At 33.4% G+C, this 27641-nt stretch overlaps 1 protein-coding gene across 2 annotated transcripts; it reads left to right on the top strand.

Moving 5' to 3' along the window:
- The first annotated feature begins 953 nt into the window (after nucleotides 1-953).
- Nucleotides 954-26564, top strand: LOC105329802 (guanylate cyclase 32E). 2 transcript variants are annotated; one of them, XM_066067331.1, is made up of 21 exons: nucleotides 954-1937; nucleotides 9725-10034; nucleotides 10274-10414; nucleotides 10590-10768; nucleotides 11085-11235; nucleotides 12907-13055; nucleotides 13213-13312; nucleotides 14193-14265; nucleotides 14564-14672; nucleotides 16699-16785; nucleotides 18068-18427; nucleotides 20285-20356; nucleotides 20439-20604; nucleotides 20785-20934; nucleotides 21115-21292; nucleotides 22285-22425; nucleotides 22780-22903; nucleotides 23628-23871; nucleotides 24042-24140; nucleotides 25559-25650; nucleotides 25925-26564. In XM_066067331.1, exons 1-21 carry the CDS (start codon nucleotides 1575-1577, stop codon nucleotides 26372-26374), a joined length of 3738 nt encoding a protein of 1245 aa, XP_065923403.1. In that variant the 5' UTR covers nucleotides 954-1574; the 3' UTR covers nucleotides 26375-26564. The 2 variants fall into 2 exon arrangements, with proteins under 2 accessions (XP_065923403.1, XP_065923404.1); XM_066067332.1 differs by lacking the exon at nucleotides 16699-16785.
- The last annotated feature ends 1077 nt before the right edge of the window (nucleotides 26565-27641 follow it).

Here is a 27641-nt window from a genome sequence, read left to right as displayed (position 1 = left end):
TGTAAAGAGACTGTCAACAAAATTCAAACCCCACGGTGAAAATATACGGTAAAATGACACAAAGGCATACAGAAAGGGGTTTGTGAACTTTTTTCAGGAGTGCGTAATATATAAAGTTGAGACACATTTGTTTGATGTTTTCGAATTCATTTGAAATAATTACGCTCAGTTTGATCAAGACTGGACGATTTTTTTTTCACATCAAAAGTGTAGTGTGCAACATCGGCTATTAAATGTCTCGTTGGGTGTAACGGTAATTGATATGAAATTGAAAATTCATTGTTGGATTTTCTCTAATGACATCGTACCATGTCAAGTCTATAATATGTTCAGAATTTCAATTTTAGAATTATATGATATCATTTTCAAAGTAAATGTTGGGTATAATTGAGCTATGCATAATTTGAATCCCCACAAACTGGGCGCCTATTGGTATAGTTCACAGTTGTATTGGATGGATTTCCTGTTCTATAAAAACATGCCATTTCTGTGAATTCGTAACGTGAACAATAGAGCAAGGCAAATTTGTAAATCTTATCTTTTTCCTGTGTGCTTCAGTTTTAATTACATTCCAGATGAAGTATATTAGATTATTGACATGGTAAATTATAATTGACCAGGAAACATATAATCTACATTTTAGTCATTTTTGAAAATTGAAACTGAACTGGATACATTGCTTGTTTAATAATACCTCTCGGAAATTTTGTACTTGGAATTATTGTTACACTAAAATCTTACCTTTCATATTTTTTTTTAATTCACCTATTGAAGATGTGTACACACTATTGCATACATTTACATTATCTTCTTTGCGGTATATTAAATTCCAAAAAGACAAATAGACGTGAGAGGTACGGATCGTATATATTTGAAATCGGACACCTACAAAAAATAGGAATTAAATGCTTAAATATATACATGATTAAAAAGAATAAACATACTGAGAACGCAAATAGCAATGACCAGACGTTTGAATATATGATTCAACATAATACCAAGGTGTAAAAACAATTGATTTCACTCGCTACACAGAGAGAACAGCTATTAGAGAGAGGAGTTAGAGCAAGGATTGTCGCTCAGAAGGAACCTCCACGCGTGTGTTCGTCAGATACTTCAAAACGCTGGATAGCAATCGCAGCCATAACTCGCCCTATCTCCTAATGACTGGACCTTACTTGACTGTGGTCAGTAACAAATTTTAATGGGAGCAAGGATAAATCACCGATAACAACCCCATTTAAATGACACCTCTTGAAAATTGTGTATTTACACACACTTTCTCGGTGGTTCGCTAATTTCTCTTTGGGATTACTTTGATTTTGAAACCCAAGATGTGTTTATCAAGCGAGCGCGTTGAAATGAGCAAATATAGTCTCAATTGAGAAACACAATGGTACCAATCAGCGATTATACATTTTGGATTTACAGAGCTATTTAAACTTTAATGATCAATGTTATTGGCAAAAATATTTGCATAAATATAAAAGTAAGAACTTGAGTTTCTAGATATGCCAGAGAACTGTTGATGGACGTTGGATGTCGTGTGTAGGATATCTAATTGACTGTTTCCCATGAGGAGCCTAAATCTGTGCTGGTTTTGGGCGAGTGTTAGTGTTTTGTGTAGTCCCGTCTCTGTTTCTAATATAACAGAACCGCTGAAGGTCTCATTCCTAGCATCACGTAAGTACTACGGCGGAATTCTATACGGAGGGGCCTTTTACCGGGCCATTGACGACATCAACAAGGATGATAAGCTGCTACCTGGATATATCTTGGAGCCCATGTTTGCCGATACACATTCGGACACTCTGGAAACGGTCGAGTATATGACCAAGCATAAGACCAATGGCACCCTGGGTTTCATCGGACCGGAGGGAGCCTGTGGTATAGCGGCCACTAACGCCGCCGCCTGGAATATGCCCATGGTGGTTTACGTAAGTATCCATGAATACCAGATAAATTACACTTATATATCAAATAATGTTCTTTATTCTTAATCACCAAGAATAAAATTTGACATGGCGAGTGATATGCTAATAGGTTTTTGTGCTGATAAACCAGAGGAAAGTACTAATAGATGGATTCTTTCATTAGATAGAACTTTAAAAATCGAGCTCTTTCTTTTCCAAAATTGTTACCTAACAACATCACATAGCGCAAAGGGTTGAAGCGTTTACTCCGAATCTGTAAGCAATGCGTTTGAATCCCACCGGGGCTTTTGTACTTTAAATTTGGCCTTTCATTAAATTTTAAAACGCATCATTTTGGTCAAATACAGTAAGATTTGAAATTTATAAACTGGTGAGAATATTTTGATCATAATTTACTTTTAACCACGTTAATATCGACGGGTGTCCTCTATACCACCTTAAGGAAAGTTGTTTGAAAAAATGTTATACATAAACTTTGAATTCCCTTTAAAAAAACAAAATTACATTAGAGTGCGACTGCACTATAGGAACACCTTGTGCATTGGTAATTTGACTCCTTGTATATTTACATGTTGCACAATCAGCATCTCTAAATGCATTCTTGATGCGAATACAGTGTATAGAAGGAGCCAAATCCTGTTTATCCAAAGAATATCACACATTTTCCGACGTATTTTTTATAAAGTAATCTAACATAAACAGGAAGACATTTCGACTATTCCTGATTTCTGGGTTTTTATTTCTTGAAATAGGGTATAATTTGGACTTATTCGTTTTTCAAGCGCTTGTCAATCACTGTATGAACGCCAGATGCACTTCAAGGCCCTCAAACTATACAATAGTCCTAAATTTCATAAGGTGTTATGAACTTGGTGTTACGTACATTGTCGAAATTGTATAGAAAGTCAATGACCAAGGTGCAATGTCTCTCTCTTTGTTTCGTTCTGGATTATTAAATTTCACATCGTGTAATGTATCTGCGCAAGTTCTAGTTAACCAAATAATATAAGCTTCAAATCTATTTAACGTAGCGGAAAAGTCCTGAATTGGAGTACTAGTATCAAAATGATGAATATTTTTACTGAAATAATATATTTCTGTTACAAAATCACGGCAAAATAAAAATGTGAGCCTACAGATTGTTTTAAGTGTTACATTAAAAGTTTAAAATCAAAGATTTCTAAACATAATAATACAAGTAAAGAACTCTTTGATTTTAAACATTTTAATGTAATATGAGGATAGTTTTTCTGGATGATGTGTGTATTGCCTCACTTTCTGGACCCACCTGGGGTATGTCCGACTCCAGCAATCAATGACCCGACAATCCCCAGCTGTTTACAAACCCTCACTGACAGTGTTCATATAACGTTTATTGCTTACCAGTAATTGGAATGAACAATATCCCTACACAAAAGAATAACATGTCGTGATTTTGATTCTTATTTGTTCGAGAACAGAATGTTCAATTGAACAGCTCATGTGGAATTTTTTTTTCTACAACGCTTATCAGAAGTTTTAAATTAGCCACACCAAAAGTAGTCATAATGCATTTGTTGACGGAGTTTTCAGACTTATTGACCGCTACACAATTGATATTTTGTGCGACCACATAAAATTACTAAATTAGAAAGGTTTTGTTTATAACATTAGATTTAAAAATCGAGCAAACAACTCGAGATATTAAACTCCGAAAATTCGATGGTTTTAATTGAAATCAGGTATAGACATTGAACGCACTCTGTCGTATACACATCATTTTTGACACATGTAGTCATGTCTATTTATTAAAAATTTTGTGATTAGCACGAAGTACTCAATCGACCACCTCAACAACACGACATTGTCTGTTTACTTTCGCCAACAGCTGGTCATTTCGACACAAAATCAGGATTCCCCACTTAAAACCAAAGTTTAGATTATATCCAAACCTTGCACACATTTTTATTAGAATGCACTCAATTTGTGAGACCCACACACACTTGTTTATGGGGTACTGAACTTGATGAACGAGGTGCAAGTTTATCCTCTGAAATAAAGGAATAGAAAGCCGTTTTAAACTCTGGAGGCCCAACTTTGATGAGCATATTTTTGTTTATTTCTGCCAAATACAACGGTGTAATTACGGCAAAGCTGTTTCACCGGTTAAAAAAAACGCCGGCGTACCTCTTCAAAGAGGCAATAAACGTGTCCAAAATGTTGAAATTTTTGAAAATAATGATTACCAATTATCTTGCTGAAGCTAATGAATGTCTGATGGTGGTTTAAAACTTCCTCTTTATTTCTTGAAGTAAGGCTAATTCAGTTCTTCTTCAATATTTCCGTTTATATTTAGAACAGATTTATATTATCAGCCTTGAAAAAGAAAGCAATAAAAAAGATAGCAGGTATAATTAATATTCTGATGTTAGTTTAATTGTAGTTGAATAACTTGGGTAACGTTCTCTAGATAAGGAAAAATTAATAGTTTTATAAGATGCAAAACGTTATCTTTTTTCCCTTGCACATTAATAATGCCCCCCCCCCCCCTCCCCCAAACATGGTTGCCTATAGCTAGTTAAAACAGATGAAACTAAGGTTGCACATTTACAGCCTCCGAGATTTGATGTATAGGGAGGTAAAGAGGCTATCTGCCTCTGTCACTAGATCTATTTTGAAATCGATGTTTGAATTCTCTGAGAATTCTGATCTGATGGATGACAAGGAGTAGGGAACTGGCTTTGACATGTTGATAAGGTTCATTCTTAAGCATCAGTTACATTGTAGCTTGATAAGGCATATAAAAGACACGCGTTTCCGTATCTAGGTATATTAATTTTGATTATTAATTTCATGCCTACACGAAGAAGGTATTTATACCGATGAAATGTTCTTCATAATGACGTGTATATAAATATTATTATATTAGTTGACCAAAACAAAATTCAGTTCTTTAAAAGCAAGTTGATATAACATATAGTCATATCTCAAATGAATTTAGATGTACAGTGTACGATTGATGATCCATAGATTATTTAACCATATGTATTATTTAATGAAAATTGGTGAAATTTTATTATTTTTTGAAATAAATGTATAAAGGATTAAGAGAACATTTGAAAAAAAAAAAATAAAAAAGATTTTTTTTCCCAACAAGTTAACATTTTGTGTGCGTCTTTTTTTTCATCAATAAGCCCCAATTGCTCTAACTAAATAGCTAAAATTGTGTTTATTTTAAACATATTTGAATCTGAAAAGTGTGGCCCACGATTAAATATATCTCGGAAAAAAGCCCTTGCACATGTAATAGATACGAATAATAACAATTTGTATATGATTGCACTGTGAGTGCGTTTGAAATAATATTACTAAGTCGACATAAATAAATCACCAGCTTATCAAAAATCTGAATAAAGATTTGGTGTCCAAACGGAATATAGGGAACACTTGGTAAAAAAGGAAATTCCTATTAAAATGGTTCTATTTCCCGTCCTTGCTGTTCTTGGGTATTGATTAATCCAAGATATTCTTCGGAAAGATTTGCTGTTGTAATAAGTATCCGGATATTTAGTGAATATAAATCCTAATTTGTTAAGAGTTTGAGTCGGGTTCCGTAATCAAGTCAACATCATTAGCCCTAAACATTCTAGCATTAGTCTTGGCATTTTGAAAAATTTAACGTGATGATCAAGACCTCGAGATGCAAAACAAAAAAAGTAAGTTAAAAGGGACGCCCAATAACCTGTTTTCTCCACTACTAGTACTGTAGTTACTCGACGAAAGTGGCTTTAATCAAGAACAAAACACTGCAAATGTCTTTAGATGCAACAAATGGATATATTTTTAGATTTATGATATTGTATATGTACATAAAACAACTAGATTAATTGTGTATATACCGTGATAGACTGAGCTATTCAATTAATTGTTATTTAGTTTTGATCTTTGTATGCTGTCCCTAAATGTTCACAACAGAGTTCAGCACTACATGTACATAGCCATGCTATCAATCCAAATATAAACAGCTAGTCACGTGATTAAGAGAATTCGAACGAAGACCTAGTATTTTCTTATATAGGATATAAATTTTTATGTTAATTCTATTCCATACCTTGAACAAAGGAGTTATAATTGTTTAATAATCATTGGAAATAAAGTGTATTCTGAGAAAAAAACATTACTTTATGTACGTAAATTCTGTCCCGAGAATGGGAACCGTCAAGGCAGACAAAACTACCAACAGACCGTACAGACTGAGGAGTGAACTACTGTAGTACATTTTTTCCTTTGATCGCTTTCAAATTTTGTTTACGCAATTAGCGGTTTTATTTCTTTAATTCAGAGAGTAATTGAATTAGATATCCGTACTATTGAAAAACCCAATGATCGAGCTAATGGATTGACAGTGCAGGGAGGGCGCAAAGATTTTTTTTTTCAGTTTTGATATGAGAATGCATGAAAAATAAAAAAATATTGCTTTGGAGCAATGATTCTTTTCAATTCTCGACGGTGTGAGTTTTAATTTTCAGTTGTTCTAACCCCACGACTACGAACGTATTTCATGCCGTAATCAATGCTTTGTAAGGATTTGAAGAGACAGCTAGAATAAATTGTATTTTTGACACATAGAAACGTAATAGATAAATTGATGAAAAATGGAAAAAACGGATAGAACTTAAACGATAATAAAGCGATTTTTAAAACATTTCGTATGTTTCTTTTGCACGAATAAGGGGAAGGATTCACAATATTTACCACTTGCTACATGAAATAATAACAAAGTAAGAGAAAAGGATAGATTTATTTATTAGGCAAATGAACGGACTAAGTAAAAGAATTAATAGCCAATACATGTAATGTACGTAAAAACCTATCGATCTTAATAGTGTTACATCTGCTGTTATAGATCTGCGCATTACATGAATCAAGAAATTAAAAAAAGAACCTACTCATATCCTCTACTTGGATAAAGGATTATATTTTGACAAATAATCAATATTAATAACTTCATAACAATAAAGGGAAGTACATGCACAGATTGATTTTTGTTGGTGTTAAGTACATTAGATTAGTAAAACCCAAATCGAATTGGGGAAATAAACAGAACAAGCTGAATACTGCTGAAAACGGTAAATTTTGGACAAAGACAAGTTAAATGGGTTTTATTGGGTTGGCAGTAAGTAGTTAGCAAGTGTAAGTGTCGTCAAATGCTCTTAAAACAACCTTACGTTACAATGGCGAGCTCTTAACACGGCCATGAAAGATAAAAATGCATCCTAGAATTATAGCGAAATGTAATAAACGATTCGATTATTATCTTTATGTCTTTTTATTGCATGTTTGAGACTTCATTCATTTTTATATAGTGTTAATACATATCGTTTTTCCTGGCTAACTTTTCTCACGCTTGGTGCCTCCTTTAAGCTCCATATTAAAAATCGTGATATATGATTTAATACGTCTTATCATTATGAAAGTAAAATTGACCAATCATTGAGTCTGAATAATTTGTGTTATAACCTTGGTGTACGCGAAAGAGAAAAGTTGTTAGCCATTTTGTTAATTTTTTTTGTTGTTTTTGAAAATTGAATGTTGGTCGGCGTACAAGTAAACAAATGTATTAATAAGCGAAAAAATACCTGTTTTATTTTATTCTTTGTAGATGCCATTTTCGTTGTCAGAATCATTGTCTTTTCACAAGTTCATCATGAATACAATATGTACTGCAAAATCTCGAAAATAACTGTTACACGATACACGTGAACAGAACTTTTTCTTCGAATATTTTTCAAAGGAGATCCTTCTAGGAATACTAAGAATTATTATATCATATTAGAGGTAATCAAGAATGTAATATACTACTTATACGAAACATTCTCTTTTATTGTTATAACTATGTCAACTCGAGTCTGTATGTCTTCTTAGGACATCTGTAACCCTTGACTTTGATACAATCTTATAGTGGTCCTATTCACGACCATTGATCAAGGTTTAGTGCTTGAACGACTTACTATTATAATGGATGTTTTTCTTTCGAAATGTGCTTTTTAGAAAAATCCTTTGGGATCGTCGACACCATAAAGTTTCGGATCATTTAATTTTTTTTCTGTTTAGAATTTTACGAAGTCTAACAATTTTTAGGATATAATGATAATTATTTTTTATGGTTACAACATTGTAATGAAAAAGAATGGATTATGCAGAACGTTATAGAGTATCTAATGCTGGTCAGAAGAACAATAGTTTGAAATTATCTCTGTAATAAATGACCGGAGGAAATATAATAATCAGTAGAAAACGATAAAGTATATCTATCGACACGTAAAAAATATCAATAACCTGACTACTTATTCAGTTTTTATCTACCGATTACTGTTCTTTTACTAAAAATTAAAAGTTTCAAGAAATCATGTGTTGAAATTACTATACTACATAAAGAAAATTTTGTTTGTTTATTATAAAAATTAGTCAAATTGTTTGTTCACCCCATTTACTTTTTTTTTTTCACCTTTACAACTATATTAAATATATGTAAATATGTTATTTTTTCTTTATGTACGTCTTGTACCAATATATGGTTTTGTGTGAAAATTAAACTGAACTGAGCTGACGGATTTTAGCTCACCGAGACGGTAAGCGTATGCTATACCCCCGGCGTCGGCGTCCGGACCTGGTAAAAGTTTCTGTTGCAGGTCCTGAATATAAGTTAATTATTACTTGTCCTATCTTCACAAAACCTGCATGGATGATGCATCTGAACCTACATATGGACTTAAAAGACCTGGATGCTGAATCTGGACCATGAATTTCAGATGCTGGAGGAGATTAAGGTTTTTGGAGCAGGTTAAAGAAGAATGCTCTTGCATTGCCTTCAATAGGTGATGAATATACATGTAAATTTATGCAGATTGCAGTACTAGTAGTGCGACATATAAAAGATGAATATTGAAAGTGGAACCACTTGGGTATAGATAACCTAACACGCTACATGCATTGATTCGAATAGCCCAATCCCCACTTTGCCAAAAAGAGGACTAAGTTGTTTCCTTGTCAACCTAAATGTCAAAGGGAATAAAGCAACATTCCCCTTCTTGATGCTTCTAAATATTTTCTGGTCCTGTGACGAAATCTTGTTGATTCTACATGTAATATATTCCTTCTATGCATGGGTTGCCACATACACGGCTAAAACGGATTTTTAAAATCAAATGACATGACAAAGATACAAACCTCTAAAAAACTACAAAGGCTACTGTGAGAAGTCTGGATTATTCCCCAATGATGGTTACCAAGGGACATAACTTTTGTAAACTTATATTAAAGTACATATGGTGAGCTATTATATTATAACATACTATGTCATTCGAAACAATTCTGCATTTTTGTATGTTTAGTCACGAAAGATGATTAATGATGGAAGTTGATTTAATTTTTTTTGTAAAATATACTTTTTGTTAGAATTTGCGACTGCCTTAAAATATCAATTTACAATGCCAATACACTCTCGTCATTCTCAACGCTTGGTCAATTAGTGTGTTGATGCCTCCTTGACATTGAATACATTTTATATTGATGCATCGTGTGTCTATTTCATAAAGATACATGGACTACAATGTCTTTTGTCAACGCTGTTATCATTTCCACGCATATCTTTGTGTATATGTACATTGTGAACGAGATATTTTGTCCTTAACATTTAATTTTGTAAAGGAAATGAGAAGTATCCAATAATCAACCGATAAGTCATGCTATCATTAATTAATCAGAACTAAAATAATTATGAATTTAACATTTTCTTTTAAAATTCCCAGAGATGCCACGACTCAGAGTTGTCAGAAGACCCGCAACTAGAGAGAAGAATTCGAAAAACATTTGTAAGAACCCAGCCTTCAACATCCAAAGTATCAAAGTCCATAACCTCACTACTGCTGCATTTCAATTGGCGCAAGGTCAGCCTCGTTCTGGGAAATCGTACTGTATGGAACCAGACTGCAGAGTATCTCATATCTCTTCTGAAAAAGAACAGCATCGAGATCCGCCAACAAGAAATGTTCCAGGAACCGTATACTCCTAGTTTGGATATGTCAAAAATAGTTTTAAACACCGTAATGTCAACAAGAAGTAAGAACCTTACGAAAGTTTGTGTTTAATCACTACCTACTTGACCTACCTATATAGTATAATTGGTCGCTATGATTGACAGTCTTACCGAGTCTATTACATAGCAAATGGAAAAAAGCAAACCAATCAGGTTTATTCTTAACTTAGGTCAATATTTAAGGTATAAAACTTGAAATTGGTTGCAATTTGTCTTACCATGTATGAGTTTTAGGGATATACACTGTATATTTGTTTTTTAGTCTACGTGTTCCTGGGTGATTACCATGCTCTGATAGAGTTTGTGCGAAGTTTGGACAAACAACCCAAAAATAACGGGGACTATGTTGTCATCACAGTTCTTGATGAACAGCCCACGTCAAAATTAAAACACTTTTTAAAAAGTGAGTTCACTCTATCTGATATATATCAATTTATCGTTTCACATGTAGTATGGAGCTTATATCTACAATGATGAACAATTACATGCTTTTCTAACTTAAATACGCACTATACAGCTATTTGCATTACAAAATGTTTATAGGTCTTCAACAATAGTTGGTTGTTTTGTTTTTCTAGCGCCATACGAACAGGAACTTAAGGACGAACACTGGATGGCCTTTCGCAACGTTTTGGTAATATCCCCTAGGTCCCCCAGTAACCCAGATTGGGAAAAATTTATCGACGATGTGCGAATTCGCAATATGGAACCACCCATCAGTCTGCCACGACCTCCAATATCATTGATAAACATAACGGTTTGTCTCTTAAGAACTTGATCCCCTCACCCCCCCCCCCCCCCCCAAAAAAAAAAAAAAATTCCTCACATGTACAATTACTGACTGTGAAGTCTTAATTTGCTGGGACCAATTTACGTTGATTATAAGTTTTTAAAAAGGTTTACTGGAATGAGATTTTGTTGATTTTCTTGTATCCGTGTAAGATTGAAGACTGTGTTTCACTATTCACCGATATTTTAATTTCATGGATGAGGGTTATTACCTAGGAGTCCACAAAAATGAGCCACCATGCTTTCTAATGATATTTACTTTATCATCTTTTTCTCCCAAACAGTTTCAGCAAGTTGTACCGATCCACGCAGCCCATCTCTATGATGCAGTGATGGTTTTTGCCCGCGCACTAAACGCAACCATCTTTAGCAGTGAGGGTAACTTCAGAAACGGCAGAGAGCTTGTCGCAAAAATTCAAAGAACATCATTCAAGAGTGAGTTATGTACTTTCGTACTGCGCACAAACACCCTATATTGAGAGAAAAAATAGTCCCCGATGTTTAACGCAGTTTCGAATTTTGCCCCAGTTTATCATTCACCTACGTTGTTATTGGTGATTTTTATCTTGTTGAGATTGAAATTAAAATATCTTTTAAGAAAAGGGATTTCCTGTAGGGAAATAATTTTCAAGAATATGGAAAAAGTCAGACCTTTTGCTGATGTATTTTTATATCTTCTAGGATTGACTGCTAGATTTTAATGTCATTATTAAAATAATTTACACATTTCATAAGAAATTTAATCGACTTTAGTCGAATTAATTTTTTTGAAAGAGAAATTAATTCTACTGGGTCAATTTCTTACCCTATGGAATATCTCAATACTTGGGAGGATGAAAGACATCAAAACAATATATATATATATATATATATATATATATATATATATATATATATATATATATATATATATATATATATATATATATATATATAGTATTAAATGTCATCTGCGTGATTTGGGTATTGCTATCGCAATTCATATATTTTAAAGACGTTTCTGCATGTGATCGTGTTTTTAAAAATTGAATAATTTTAACACATATTTTTTTTATTTAAATGTTAAATGGGTACTTATTTATAAAAATTGAAATTAAACAACACATTTGCTCATTACAAAGTTGCAATGATTAAGCAACAGATATATATATATATATATATATATATATATATATATATATATATATATATATATATATATATATATATATATATATATATATATACTGTAGTCCGCACTAAAATGAGTTCTACTTAAATGAGTTGGACAAATACTACAGCTACAATCGGTATCGAAATTTTTCATCATTGTCATATGATGTTCTGAGCAAACTGTATCTTTTCTTGTTGATAACAACTTAGTCATATTTGCTTGATTGCAAAATCATACATAGAAACATTCAGCTAATGGAAGAAACAAAAGACTCCATTAATTGCTGCAATTGATTTTACATTTCCATTCGGTTCCTTGTGTGCTCGTTGGCTCAAAAGCCTCTTTGCATTCAGTCCTAAGCGTTCATCTGAGTAGTTCCACCTAACATAACCCCTTGATTGTCAAACCGTTGGACTATAATTCAATAAAAATGTTTCTAAACTCAATTGATTTTTTTAAATACAATTTGCCTTTAACTTGACCCTTTCTGAGTTCATATGTTGACCCTACTACCATCAACTATTCATAACGCACGAGGATGAAGAAAGAAATTCTGCTTGCCGACACATTTGATGTTTTGTTAACAAAAGTTTGTCATAGATGCACAATAACTGATTCAAATACATTAAACAGCGTTATGAATAGCTAACAGTGATGCGCAGATCAGGCTTTTTAATGGTCTAACAAGGTCATTCAGATTTTACTCTTTTTATGAAAATTATCTAGGTATTTAAAGTTTAGTGGTTTCATAGGTGAAACTCTTTTAATCAAACTAATATTTTTAAAATAATGTGAATTTTTATTGTCATCATTAATCTCGGCGAATTGGCAATAGTATGCATCTCTACATGTGATAAGTATAAAAATTAATAGTAGGGTTTTATGCTTTTGTTGGACAGCAGATATCGAAGTATCACAGCAAATTCTTGTAAAACTCCAAATTTATTTATCAGGTATCCAAGGTTTCGATGTGTATGTGGACGAAACGGGAGATGCTGAGGGGAACTACTCTCTTTTGACCTTGACAAGGCCATCCAAAGGTCAACCCTATCTTGGGCCAGTCGGCTGTTTCAATAGAAACTTCAGTGACTCCGGCGTGCCTGTGAGTATTTGATCAGCTGTTTCATCAATACAGGGACAAACTTGGCCATAGTTAACGATCGTGTTAAATTACTCAAGAGAATATTATTTTATCGCCTTAAAACGACAAGTGCTCTCTGTTCAGAGTATTGCATGGTTTATTTTCTGTCGTTACTTAGGAGTTTGTTCTAAATAAAGAAATAGACTGGACATCGGGAGAAGTGCCCAAGGATGAGCCGACGTGTGGCTTCAACGAGGAGAAATGTCAATACGAACCTGGTAAATGGAAATCCATTATATTGTACATAAAATTACAGCTAAATACAGTTAACCACAGTTACAATTAACACACTTAAAATGACTCCATGCTTACAGCGAAGTCTATTATATTCTGAATAATCAGATCATGGTCATAAAACGTTTCTTAAACTTGAATTACGTTAAATACTACTGTATATAGTCTATATAACTTGTCCCTGGTACTTCGCTATAAGCTTGCTGTACTCTACACGTATGTACACAGTTTATACGTGAACGTTGTATTGAAACGAAACAGCTTGCTATGACTTTTAAGAAGATGTATGGCAACTTGAAAACTGTCTGCATTCAGTATTTACAACAGATTTCTTGAAAACTTTTAATCAATGCAGAAAACGTTAGTCATCTTTGTTAGATGTGTTTCAACGTAACTTCTTTGAATAAGACTTTTTTAATTGAAAGAACATTACTATTACTTTTAAATTTCTATATTGTTGACACTTTCCCTAGCATTTTAGATATTATGTTCGTATTTAGAAAGAAAATTTACAGCTTTTTTTTTTAAAATAAGACCAATTAAAATGAAATTTGTTGAGTTTAATCTTTGATAACTAGAAATGAAGTATTGTGCTAAAATTTGCGCAAAACATTGACTTACTTTATTTTGCTGGGGCTTACAACGTAAATATCTTTCACTAATCTAGTTTGTAAATAAAAAGAAGGCTAGAGGAAACATTCCAGTGTATGCTTTACATTAATATTCATCTGGTTTTCTAATTTCAAGGACTGTTTACACGTTACTCAATATCTGTATATACAGGAACTGTAAACCTCTATATACACGAAACTATAACAGAAAGGGCAAGAATTATCCGACATTTAGACAGATTTCATTTTTCAGACTGGAAGCTAGCCACCCTATGCAGCGTGATTGCGGCAGTAATCTGTGTAGTAGGAACCGTGTTCGTCTGCAGGTGCGTGTTGAAGAGAAACATCTTACCGAGATCAAAACCCAAAGTTATCTCAATCAAGGGAAGAGAAATTATTGTGTTCCATTTACCCGTCAATCACGAAATTTAGAAAATAGAAACTATCCACAAAGGTTATCATATCGTTTAAAAAAAAACAAGGTGGGAATTACTCTAGATGTATGTCAAGATTTCATCACCACACGGCAGAAATCAGATCAAAGAAAACCCCTCGTATCACATCTTTTGCTGTCTTTATGATTCGTTCTCTCTTATCTTGAAAAAAAAAATATTTTTTTTGCAGACACTACCTTTATGAACAAAAAATAGCACGCCTTTCTTGGAAGCTTGAATACAAAGACCTTATGTTTGTGGACAACGTTGAAGAAATAATATCTCCCGCCAAACGGAAGGTAAGCTTCTCTCTTTTAATGAAAAGAAAAACAAGTCATTTATATATCAACTACTCTTAAACAGCTGAAGGTTTCGTACACGCAATATCTCAAGATATTTCCCCTCAAAATCTTGCCCGTCCTTGTCAGAAAACTACCGTGTATCAGGGTTAGATTTTTTGTCAGGAGGTTGATTGATAAACTTTTACTGCCGAACGCGCCTTGATAAAATATATATGTCTAAAATCTCTTCTTGCAATTAAAAGAGATTGAAAAAAACCTCGTTGATGCTCCTTGTATCAAATTGGCATATAAAATGCTATAACAACTTTTATTCACGTGCGAGAAATTTTTGCAAGGTTCACGAAAGCCTCATCATCACAAATATATTTCGCTGCGAACTAATTTATTTATGGTAAATCGCGAAATACAGTTGTCGCAAATAAAAGTTGGTTTACAGTACTAAAGTGACAGTCAATAGTTGTTGATATTGGAACATCATTTCTTGGATCAGGAACCAAAATTCAGTTGAGATATTAGTGTTTTGTTTTCAGATAAGCGGAGAGTGCAAACTTTCATACAAACTCGTATAATCAAAAAACAAAAGCATAGTTTAGCAATAAGAAAAATACTATTATAGTCTCAAACGTTGCTTACTTGTATCAGGTATAGTTGTTCAAATACTATCTCTCATACTTGTTTGTGTCAGGGAGGTGTAAACCATGATTAAAGAAATATTCTACCTTCTATATGGGTACCGGGGGACTCTGTTACCTATTTGTTTTTTCAATATAAGATTCCACTCTAGTAATGATTGATAAAAATCTGGTTGATGTACTTATGCGCAGATATAATTTTGGAGTTCAAAAATTCTTTCTGTCCGACATTCACTTATTAGTTGGACGTAAATCCATGGCTATGCCACACTTTTAAGGATATTCTGATATTCTTGATCCTATATTTTCAGTTCATAACGGGTAATTGAATTTCAAATGGAAAGATTTGGATGCTGTTGAACAAAGGCATTGATTTTTTTTCTTTGGAGGGATTTCAAGACATCCATTTAACGATGATAACAAAGCTAAATACAAATTCTTTTATGTCTTCTTGTATTTCCCTCTAAGGATTAACTGAAATTGGTCTGACTTTCTTTTATTTTGTTTTAGACGTACAATTCTGATTGTAGAAAATATCTTGAGTGTGAACGTTTCAATTACCCAAAACAAATGTCTAACCTTATAGATTTAGGTTCTCTTCGTATTGATGGTAACAATGCATGTCTCCATTAACTACACTTATGTATTATTAAAAAGGGAATAGATTTGTGAGTATTATTTAACCGAATAGCTTTGGACTGTACCAGAAATTAGTCCATTGTTCAGACATCATCCTGTGTTAGACTATGAAATACATTTAGATTTATACACGATGTGGGCAGTAAAGTGAAATCGAATCGGGATATTGGTGAAAACAGTAAAACACAGATAAATAAACAGACATATTTCACTCCGAGTTGGTTGTATCCTCTGGCCTTCAGACTCATGGCCCCTACGTCTCCTCCTTTCCACCTTTCCACATCTAACTTTCAGCCTTAAAGCTGTGGTTTTACATGTACCGCAAATGCACATGTCTTTTATCGGTTTGAGTTGAGAACTGAGTTGAGTAATTGGTAACAAAGGGGCATGGTGAGCTAAATCTGACCGAGCTTAATCTGAATTATTTCTTTTGAAATTTGAATTCAGAAATGATAGACCGACGTAAGCTTTTACTGATTTGATATTCTTGAAGTCGATGATATCGGTTCGTTTTACATAAGATCTTACATGTAACTATAGTGTTCTCAGAGAGAGAGAGAGAGAGAGAGAGAGAGAGAGAGAGAGAGAGAGAGAGAGAGAGAGAGAGAGAGAGAGGGGGGGGGGCGATGAATGGTCTACTTGTGTGCATATACTAATGTAAATACTTTAACAATGACGGTTTAATTGTTGTCTGACCAAAAACAATACTTGTTGTCAAAATCCTACTGATTTTTTTATTTTTTTATTTCTAGAAACCAAGTAGCGAATATTTACCCAGTCTGTTTCCTAAATATTATAGTTACTTAATGGGTTTATCTCGCAGCAGCGATATTTTGAAGGTGAATTATTCTAGTATTTGCATGGTTGTATCCTAACAGTACTTCTAATAGTCGTGTAACTCTAACAATTAGATGGCTATGGATCCTGGCAATCTACTCCTTCATTATAACTGTCGTCCTCTCCAGATGTGTGTCATAGAATTCTAACAGACTGATTACGCCTCATTACTCCCAAGGGCTTGGTGTGAACAAGCATGTTTAACATTTTGTCAATTAAAAATGTGTTAAAAATATAAAACTAGATCGAGTATGCATACGGGATATGGGCTTTTACAATGGAACTTTGCTGCCTTATATGTGTTTTTTAAAATCATTTTTTTTAATCTGTGTTGTTATGAACAAAATTTTTTAAAAGCAAGGTAACACTTTTATAATACAAAATATGTTTCATTTATTCAATTTCTTGCAAAAATACGCTGTTGTTCGTCTTTTAAAAAATAATTGTATTATCATCACAATTTTGAAATAAGTACTCGTAAAACTCAAACTGAGGTGCTCAGAATATTTTTACAATTTTTATACGTGTACTTTACTCCTCTTTATATACTTTCATTGTTTTATTATACATTTTATGTGTCGTACTCTGTTCTTGTTTATATTAAAACTAGGAATCATTCTATGCATGGTATTGGCACATTGCTTGTTCAAAAGGCGGAAAACCTGGCATTTCTTTATCTCCAAAAATGTCAAAAAAATATAAAACTGTAATACACAAAAAACAAAAAAGAAGAATAAATTTTTAAAAATACGAATTTCCAATTTCCAATTATTTTTACCAATCCCTTTTCACAAATGCTTGTTCGATGGATTTTTAATATAAGTAATAACTGGTTATCTTTGGGAAAAATATCACCAAATAATCATTTTCATTTGAATAACTAACAGCAAGTTTTAAGCTCCGAAATTATGTGGTATCCAAAAGTTACAATTGGTTTTGAAATTATTACTAATAACTGATTATCTATGGAAAAAAGATCACCTAATTATCCTTTTCATTTGAATAACTAACAGCAATTTTTTAGCTCCGAAATTTATTATGTGCTATCCAAAAGTTATATTGGTTTTGAAATTATTAAACCATATTTTAAATGAAATACTGTCTAGAACCCTCAAGTTACATGTGTTTATGAATCAAATACTCAAAATTAAGCACACGGCAGCCTCTATGATTGAGTTAAAAACAAAAATTAAAAACAAAAATAGATGTAAAGAAATGAAATTCAATTTAAAATGTTAATAAGAAAATCATACATTGTAAAAATCATCTATTTTGTAAACACAGAGGAAGTCTCACACGTCCTGGCGATTTCTGATCGATGGCAACGATTCTGGACGATCAACACTACTCGGCAGTACAAAATCGGAGTCGGGGACACTTCTAGGTCCCCAGAAACTGGACAAGAAGTCGAGTCTGCGCGCCTCAATGGCTGCCCCGCCGGTCAAAGTAGGCTCCTACAAAGGAACCATTGTCTCCGTGAAAATACTCATCAAAAAGAACCTGGACATCAACCGATCGCTGAAGAAACAGTTGTACATCAGGAAGGAGATGACACATGACAACATCAACAGATTTATCGGAATGAGTGTCGAATCCCCGCATCTATATATAGTAACACAATACTGTGCCAGGGGCAGTCTCAAGGTGGGTTTCGATAAGAAATTCTACATATCTGACATCAGTGTAATAGCCGGTTGTCGATACATATGCATGTGTACTAAACTCGTTTTAAACAAAGGTTTCCGTTGTTATTTGAGTGAAAGTGATTGCATGTTGTACCGACAGCTGACCAACGAAGGTCAATTATCAACGCGATTATTTCAGATATTCAAACAAACAACTGTGGGGGAACTTGTTAACTAGGAAGTGCACATGTATCATTTGTAAAACAATTTAAATATTATGTTATATGCAGTTATTCTTAGAAGTCAGCAGTATGCGCCTCCAAATAGTAGTTGTTCATGAAAACTGTTTGTTTGTTTACTAGTATTCACACGAACAATGCGTCAACCGCGTTTTTATTTTTATCATGACCTAAATATTCAAGATAAATGATTATATTTTTCATTATCTAAGGGGGTTTTGTCTTGTTGGTTTTTTTTTGTTCCTGCTCAAAGACTCGAATCCGAGTTGATGAAAGAATTTGCTGTAAGGAATTCGATATGATCATGCCAGGAGAAGATGCATCATGTCTTTTGTAGCTATACCGACATTCCTCTCGTTTGTCTGGGAGATTCATTAGATACCTTGACCGACTTTCTACTTTCTTACTCTATTCGCGATTATTTTGATATAATATTTAGGCCGTTTTTATACGTGGGGGCGGCGCTGATCCCCAAAATGAAAACAAAAGTGTCCCCAAAAATAAGGTATTTGTTTAATTCTGTTTAAATTTTGAACAGTTATAATCACGTAATAAAACGTAACGCTTTGCTTAATTTTTCATTGCAAACAAGACGCATGGTAAAGAGTCATCAGTATATGTTTCTAAATGCATTGTAACATTTTACATTCCCAAAGGAACTATAGGAGCTAAAAAAAAACGAATGAACTTTTAAAAAATATTCTGATAACAAATCTGCTTCTGTAAATAGAAAATGTTATCTAAAGTTATTCACTTAACGCGTGATTAATGGTAGCAGGGAAACTAGTCGAACGCGTGCATGTTGATGCTCTCTCGCTGAATCCGTATCTATTGCTAGTTGACATTTTGGAATCTGACAATATCTTAGCTTTATTTATTTATTTCGTGTTAAGAATGTCAGTTAAAAACGTTCAGGAAGAACAGAATGTGGAAATCTTCCACTGTCAAAAGTGCATTAAAATAGCATTGAAATTAAACGATTACTCTGAAGAAATTTCTTGTGATTAGATTGAATAGCCATGTCTTGTGTAATACCGTTAATTGTATGTGGAGTTAAAATTCGAGACATGACATTGCGATTCGGTCGGAAGATTGCGCAATCATGCCAGATTATATGTAAGTTAATCCTGTTATCATTTAGTTAATAAAGATCCAGCAACAAAAAGCGATAAAAAAAACCTAGTGCACAAAGGGAGTGCGTCATTACTAAATAATGTAGTAAAATCAATATTCAGGCTTTTTTATGGCCGATAATTAAAAAAAAAAGAATCGTCCCTGGTACAAAGAAGTTCTTGTTTTTCGTTAGCGAGATTTGCGCGACCGTGTGGGGGTATTTATACTTCGCTTTGTCTTTACAGACCAGAGAGTAATATTTAGGACGAAATAATTCCGAATGATGTATTTACTCACCTTTTGTAATCTTTGGATCTCAGTGAAGATTAGAACACATTTTTGTCTGTTAATAATGCGACACGTCCTCAATAACATGTTGAAGTAACAAAATAACATAACGCCACATTACTATATAAACGATATACTTTAAAAGAAAATTTATTTAAAATATTATCAATGCTTGTAGAAAAGAAATCAAGTTTTGTCTTGTTTGATTTTATATATAATATTGAAATATTTTTAAGGATATCCTAAAAAACGAAGACCTGCATCTGGATGACATGTTTATTGCATCACTCGTCGCCGATTTAGTCAAGGTAAGGATTGTCTTTCTTTAGTTTCACAATAATAATATGAATTTTGACAATTGTTAAAAAATATTTCTTTTCTTTCTATCAGGGAATGATATTCATTCACGAAAGTGAGATTGGTTTCCATGGGAACTTGAAATCGTCTACATGTCTAGTTGACAGCCGATGGGTCCTGCAGATTGCGGATTTTGGACTTCAGCAGCTGGTCAACAAAGACAACAGCCCCAAACCAGAAAACGAAAGTTATTATGATGGTATGCTATTTCATTATTACATGCATTTGATGAGTGAAAAATACTTGGAGGAATTTTTATTTACCAAAGCACGATTTAAAAAAAATACCTCGGTAAGCTTATATTCATTTAAGGGTGCATCTCATGATATAGAACTTAATTTGGTATTTTGTTTGTTTGACTGTTTGTTTTGAAACCCAGAGTTGTTGTGGACTGCACCTGAACTGCTCAGATCAAAAAATACTCAGCCCCACGGAACCCAAAAGGGAGACACATACTCATTTGCCATTATATTGTATGAAATTCACGGCCAAGATGGACCCTGGGGAAAAACAAAGTACTCATCAGCAGGTGTGTATTGACTAAGTCTATCAATGTTTGACTTTATTTATTTTCGTCAAAACATAAATTTATTTAACATGGATTCTGAAAGATGATCATTTCTTCGACGAATTTCGTAACTCCATACCTAAACGTGTAAAATTGTGTATTTTCGTCATACATATTGAATAATTTCGAATATCAATTTAGAAATTATCCATCGTGTGACGTCAGTAGCAGAAGACGTCCCGTTCCGTCCTGACGTAAGCAAGCTGTCGTGTGAAGCATTCATCAAGCAGTGCATTACTGAGTGTTGGCACGAAAGCCCCGAATACCGGCCAGACTTTAAGTACATCAGATACCGCCTCAAACCTATGCAGCAAGGACTGTAAGAAATCGCCAAGTGTGCAAACCTTAGATATTGACTTTTGGTTCAATGTATGATTTTGAGTTTCTATATTAAGATGACAATGTCACGTCTGACCTTTGGAAAAACGGTTTGATTGGAATAATGTTAAAGGCCACAAACAACCACCTTAGGAAAAGATTGTCATGTTTATAAATACACCTTTGTGTCTCATTAATACATATTCAAGGGTCTGTAATACATGTATGTCCTTCTATATTCAATGATATAGAATTATAATTATTCTACAATTTACATGAAACAGGCGCGTGTAAGATGTTTTTAAAGAGTCGTTGCTATTATTATTCTACTGCAATAATACTGCAGTAAATACTTTAATTCCACATTTTCTTTAAATGCCAGTTGATATTATATAAATAGTGCCTGTTTGGGAGGGTAACAGTTGAAATTGACACCCCGAGAAAACCATTGTCAACCGACGCGAAGCGGAGGTTGACAATGGTTTTCGAGGGGTGTCAATTTCAACTGTTATCCTCCCAAACAGGCACTATTTATTTTGTTATACTGAATGTCTTTTTTAAAATTTTAAAGAAAATTTTACTGCTTTTATATAGGAATAACGTGAATTCTACAGCGAACCGTACGCGCATAATTTTCGCGCATGTAACATTTTTTCATGTTACCCGTTGCCAAGTGCGTTGCTAACGCTGAGGGTAATAGTAAATATTATTAACTGCGTCTTAACCAATCAGATTTCAGTATTTAACATGAAAGTATAACAATATGTTTTACTCACTTTGTTCGAAGCAAACTTAAGAGAAATTTATTTCTTGTTCAATCGAATATCAAGAAAAGTTCAAGAATCATAATCAATTGTAAATTGAGTGATTAGAAACCCAACAACAAACTTCTCAGCCCTTTTACGAGGTCAAATTACTCATAAATAATCCAATCTAAACGATAAAGACTCTAAACATTGGCTGTAATAAAAATAACAACGTTTTTCTTTCTAGCAAACCAAACATATTTGATAACATGCTTGCGATCATGGAGAAGTACGCAAACAACCTGGAAGCTCTTGTTGCAGAGAGAACAGAACAGCTGTCGGAAGAAAAACAGATGACAGAAAATCTCCTGTACAGAATGTTACCAAGGTAAAAATCACGTGACAGGAAATAGAGGCTGCCTATTATCCAAGTCGTGATCGAAAGATGTATAATTGATTGCCACACTGGTGATTTGCCACGAAAACATTTAAATACAATTTATTCATTATAAAAATGTCATAATCTTAGCAGTGATTGATAAGCGTAAGAAAGTATGCTACGATGTCAGGTAATGCGTTTATCGACAACGAGGCCACAATTTCCTGATAGATCACGTTCAATTCTAAACTTGTAAATAAAAAAGGGAAAGGAACATTTGTGTTCTGCCATTTTAATTAATCAAAAATGAAAGGTCTGCCTTGGTGATTATTTATAATCAAGAATTAATTTATTTCTATTCAGACCAATTGCTAACAAGCTGAAGAGGGGCCAGTACGTTAACCCGGAGAGTTACGACTGTGTGACCATGTACTTCAGTGATATTGTGGGCTTCACCGCTCTGTCGGCAGAGAGCACACCTATGCAGGTAAACCAAGGGCACACCTTAACGATCATTCCATTTTCCCTCCCCAAATACAAAAACCTAGATCTGTAGTATAGTGGTAATCTAAACATAGAATAGAACAGGTTTGGTAATGTATTTATTACCTGTACATCAGATGGAGCACGCGTATGTAATGATGCACTTTAATGATAAAACAAATAAAATAAAACCCATACAACAAAAACAACGGGAACTTTCAACAAAATTGATTGAGCTGTCACGTTTGGTGGACATGATGTGTAAGAAGACAATACAACCCTAAGGGGTACAGTCTTGACTCCTTTGGTTACCTCAAAAAATCAGATTGATTTGTTGTTTTTCAGATTCAAGGATTTTTAAAAACTCGTAGAAACCTTTTGTTAATGTTAATTATTATAATGAATGGTTTCAAAATCTGTGTAGGCGTAGTTTAACATTGATTAGAACTTATTAAAAATATTGACGATTCTATTCTAAATCACAGGGATAATAGCAGGGCTGGTCCTTTGCTTCACTCTCTGTATACAAAAATCACAAAGGCACGGCCTAAAAGTTTTAAACCCACGTCAATTGTACATTGTCCTTTTAAACTTTCATAAAAATGCCATCTCAAATGACGTCAGAATTTCAAGATTAATATTTGATCTCAAATATGTCAATGTAAGTTTATAATTAGAGTGTATAATTACAGTACATATTACGCATAATTACATTGTAAATGTTTTAGGTAATTGACATGCTGAACGAACTGTACACATGCTTCGACTCTATTATTGCCCATTATGACGTTTACAAAGTGGAAACCATTGGAGATGCATATTTGGTTGTCAGCGGACTCCCTATACGAAACGGAGACAACCATGCAGGCGAAATAGCCTCGATGTCACTCAAACTCTTGTCCGCCATATTGTCCTTCAAAATCAAACATAGGCCCGATGATACACTGAAGTTACGCATCGGTATTCATTCAGGTAAACTTAGGATACGAGCATTATTGTAATTTAAGATAATGGATACAATCTTCTATGTTTATTCAGAAGATTTCTAGGATTTTTTTTTGGAAGTAGGACAAGTTTCGTAAAAAGATATGAATTATATGAAGACAAAGGTGGTTCAAAACTATATAATTGTAAATTTGTAGGTCCTGTAGTAGCAGGAGTAGTCGGTCTGCGCATGCCCCGCTTCACATTATTTGGAGACACGGTGAATACAGCATCTCGAATGGAGACCAATGGATTGCGTAAGGAATTAATGAAAATGAGTTATCATAATAATTACAAACATGCACAAAAACATACACTATTTTATTCCTTTTTTGGATTAGTTTAACTCGTTTGTATATATTTCAGAAATTTTCAGTATAATAAGTTTCTTTTTCATGAAACTGTTCATAAAAACTAATTTGAAGTCTTTTGAATTTCATTAATTACGAAACTTGATTTTCTATGAAATAAGACAAAACACCTCCGAATTTCCATACTTGAAGGAAACAGAGAACGTTGAATTTCATGTACATATTATACACAAGCCACCAAGAGCACAGGAACGTTGGTTACGTGCATCTTCTAGCATTGAGTATCGCGTCAACAACTTAAAAAAATAAACTATGGATTGCAACGGAGACTTTCTTTTGGTAAACAAATGACCACTCATCCACACGCTATATAAATAATTCTAAAAACCTGTACTTGAAAAAAACCTTGATTTTTACAAAACTAATTCAAATAACACGCATTTTTAATAACCAGGTTTTTCCCCCTTAAAATTGATAAGTTTTGCAAACAGACTAGTTTGGTATGTTCAGGTTGACAAATTGTTTTGAGAACATTAATACTATATAACGAGTTCTGGTGAAACTTGTTTGACCGGTTAATTTGGTAACACCCTTTGAGCGACATTGACCTATACAATTTTATTTTAACCAAATAATCCCAATAAGACGTTTTTCTTTGTATAAGTCGAAACGTCCCGGGGGTCAATATAACGCGACGGGAAGTGAATTAAGGCGGGGTTGGTCCTGTCCTAAAGCATCTATGGGTTTGGACTGGAAAATCAGTCACGATAGTGTAGCATCATTACAAATGCATTTATACGCGACTTCAGAAAATGCACGTTTAAAGACTTCACGTGTGGCTAATTAACGATCATATTGCACTGACATTTTGATGGACGATTTGTGATAAAGAGGGGTCAGATATTTAAAGACAAATTGTGGAATACAATTATGGAAAATATCATCCCTTTCCTTGTTCCGTGTTTGTGTAATCCAAAGAAAGGTGTGCTTGCATGAAAGGTATTTGATATAACGTGAATGTTAAAACAGTTCATACCGGGACCCCTCTCCTCTCTCCCCGAAAAAAAATAAAACAAAATGAAAAAAAAATTATTGAAAAAAAGTACATTAAAAATGAGAAGATAAAACAGGACTGTGCATGGGGAGTTAAGGACCAGAGAATCACAATCAATAAAGATTTTAATTGTATTTGAATAAAAAGTAAATTATTCATTTCATTGGGTTTTTTTTAATAGCTGTCCATCTTAAAAAAACCAAAACAAGTAAATAAAGAAATCCATACTTACATTCTACATAAATATCAATGCGTTGGACTGATTAAAAAAACATACAAGAAAAATATATTATCAAAAAATCCATTACAGCTCTCAAGATTCACTGTAGCAGTCAATTCAAGGCAATTCTGGATAAGTTGGGAGGATATACTCTCTCAGAGAGGGGATATGTCAGCATGAAGGTAACAATGCCATACAAATAGAACTTTATAATGATAGTTTTTACCAGATGGTAACAATGCAAAAACTATTTTATATAATTATCTAAACAATTTCATTATCAAAAATATTGGAAAAAGGGATAACTAGTAGCAATTTTTTTTATATATATCTTCAATATATATAAGTACATTTTTGTAGATAACGTTTAGTTCATTTTAAAGTTGTGAAATAATACATGTAAATGATCATACATTAAAATCACATGTACTCTTTTAACAAATCGGTTCATTTTAGGGTAAAGGAGACCAGTTTACATACTTTCTAGAATCGGAGGACGAGTCATATAGGAAAAGGCGGTTAGATTCACTGAGCAGGATTCAAAGGGAGTACAGTATCTCCCAAAAGTCGGACGGAACAGTTAGCGGTTGTCGCAAATGTAGCGCACAACTGAGCGAAAATGAATCTATTAACAGCATATCCGAAAAGTGTAACGGTTTCTCGGACTATTGTAGTGACTGCCTCCGGAACAGTATGCCAAAGTTTGTGTCGGAACAAAACACGAAGTGCAATAGTGGTGCTTATGAAGACGATTTTCGGCAAAACCTTGAAAATAATAATACTCGATCTCATTCCAATACCTGCGGATTTTGGCGGGAAAACGAAGTCCGAATTCCCTTAATGAACGGTAGTGATGAATTAGGTTTCTATGGACCGGAAGGGCTAGCTGATGAAAGTGTGTTATAGTTCATTATTTTCAAATAATGAGTTGATGTCTAACCATTTTCAATTCAAAACTTACTTGCATATCTATGTGTTATATGTATTGTATTTGTTTTGTGAACTAACCAAATGTTAAAACGAGAAGTGTGAGAGTTTTACCTCTACATGTAAATACTTAAAATGTCTGTGATAAATACAAATATAGTAAAGAGAATGCTTTTAGTTTCTTCAGTGTAAACTCCAAAATTTCAACGATGATGAGCGAAGTAAAATTACACATACTCGTAGTTAAGTTTCAATTTGATATACTTTGATAACTCAACTTCCATATACAGTTGTAGCTATACATGTATATATAAACATATATGAAGAGGAAGAGTGCGTACCAATATTTAAAATAACACTTTTGGAAAATGCAAAAGGTTTTGGTCAAGGTTCAGTGAACCTGGTTGGATTGTAAATGCTCTCATGATTATAACGTATGAGGTTTTGAACAATCTTTGCAAAAACTGGACATCTAGCAGGCATACTTATGGCACGCAAAATTCACAAAAATGAGCTAAACATAGTTTCACAGTCGATAAACTAGGTATATCGACTGTTAACTATAGTTTACGGATCGTAAACCATTGTTACCGACGTTAATCTATACTTCACATCTGTAACTTATAGTTAACGCGATAATCTATGTTTCGCATCTGTAAACTATAGTTAACACTGAAAACAATCATTTGCGGCTGTTAAACATAGTTTATCTGATAAATAGGGTTTTATGATCAGTAAACTACGGTTTACAAATATAAAGCAAGCCAAATTCACATAAATTAGCAAAACATAGTTTCACAGTCGATAAACTAGGGTTATCGACTGTTAACTATAGTTTCGGATCCTAAACTATAGTTACCGACGTTAATCTATATTTCACATCTGTAAACTATAGTTTACGAATGCGAATCTATGTTTTTCTGTCTGGAAATACACGTTAACAATAGATTTTGCTGATAAATATAGATTCACATCTGTAAACTATAGTTTACATTCGTAAACTATAGTTTAGAGTTGATAAATATAGTTTCACGATTGTGAAACTATATTTATCAGATAAACAATGTTTTACAATCGTTAATTATAGTTTTCGGTTCTAAACTATAGTTAACTGTCATTTATATTTATAAATTATATTTAAAAGACATAAACTATAATTCTATCCTATACTATAGTTTTGAGAGATAAACTATAATTTACGTTTGTTAATCATAGTTTATCGTCCTAACCTATAATTATAGTTTAC

Source organism: Magallana gigas, chromosome 7 (assembly GCF_963853765.1).
Source record: "Magallana gigas chromosome 7, xbMagGiga1.1, whole genome shotgun sequence".
Taxonomy (NCBI): Eukaryota; Metazoa; Mollusca; class Bivalvia; order Ostreida; family Ostreidae; genus Magallana; species Magallana gigas.
The sequence above is the reverse complement of the archived record's forward strand: the minus strand, read 5'-3'. Positions and strand labels throughout refer to the sequence as shown.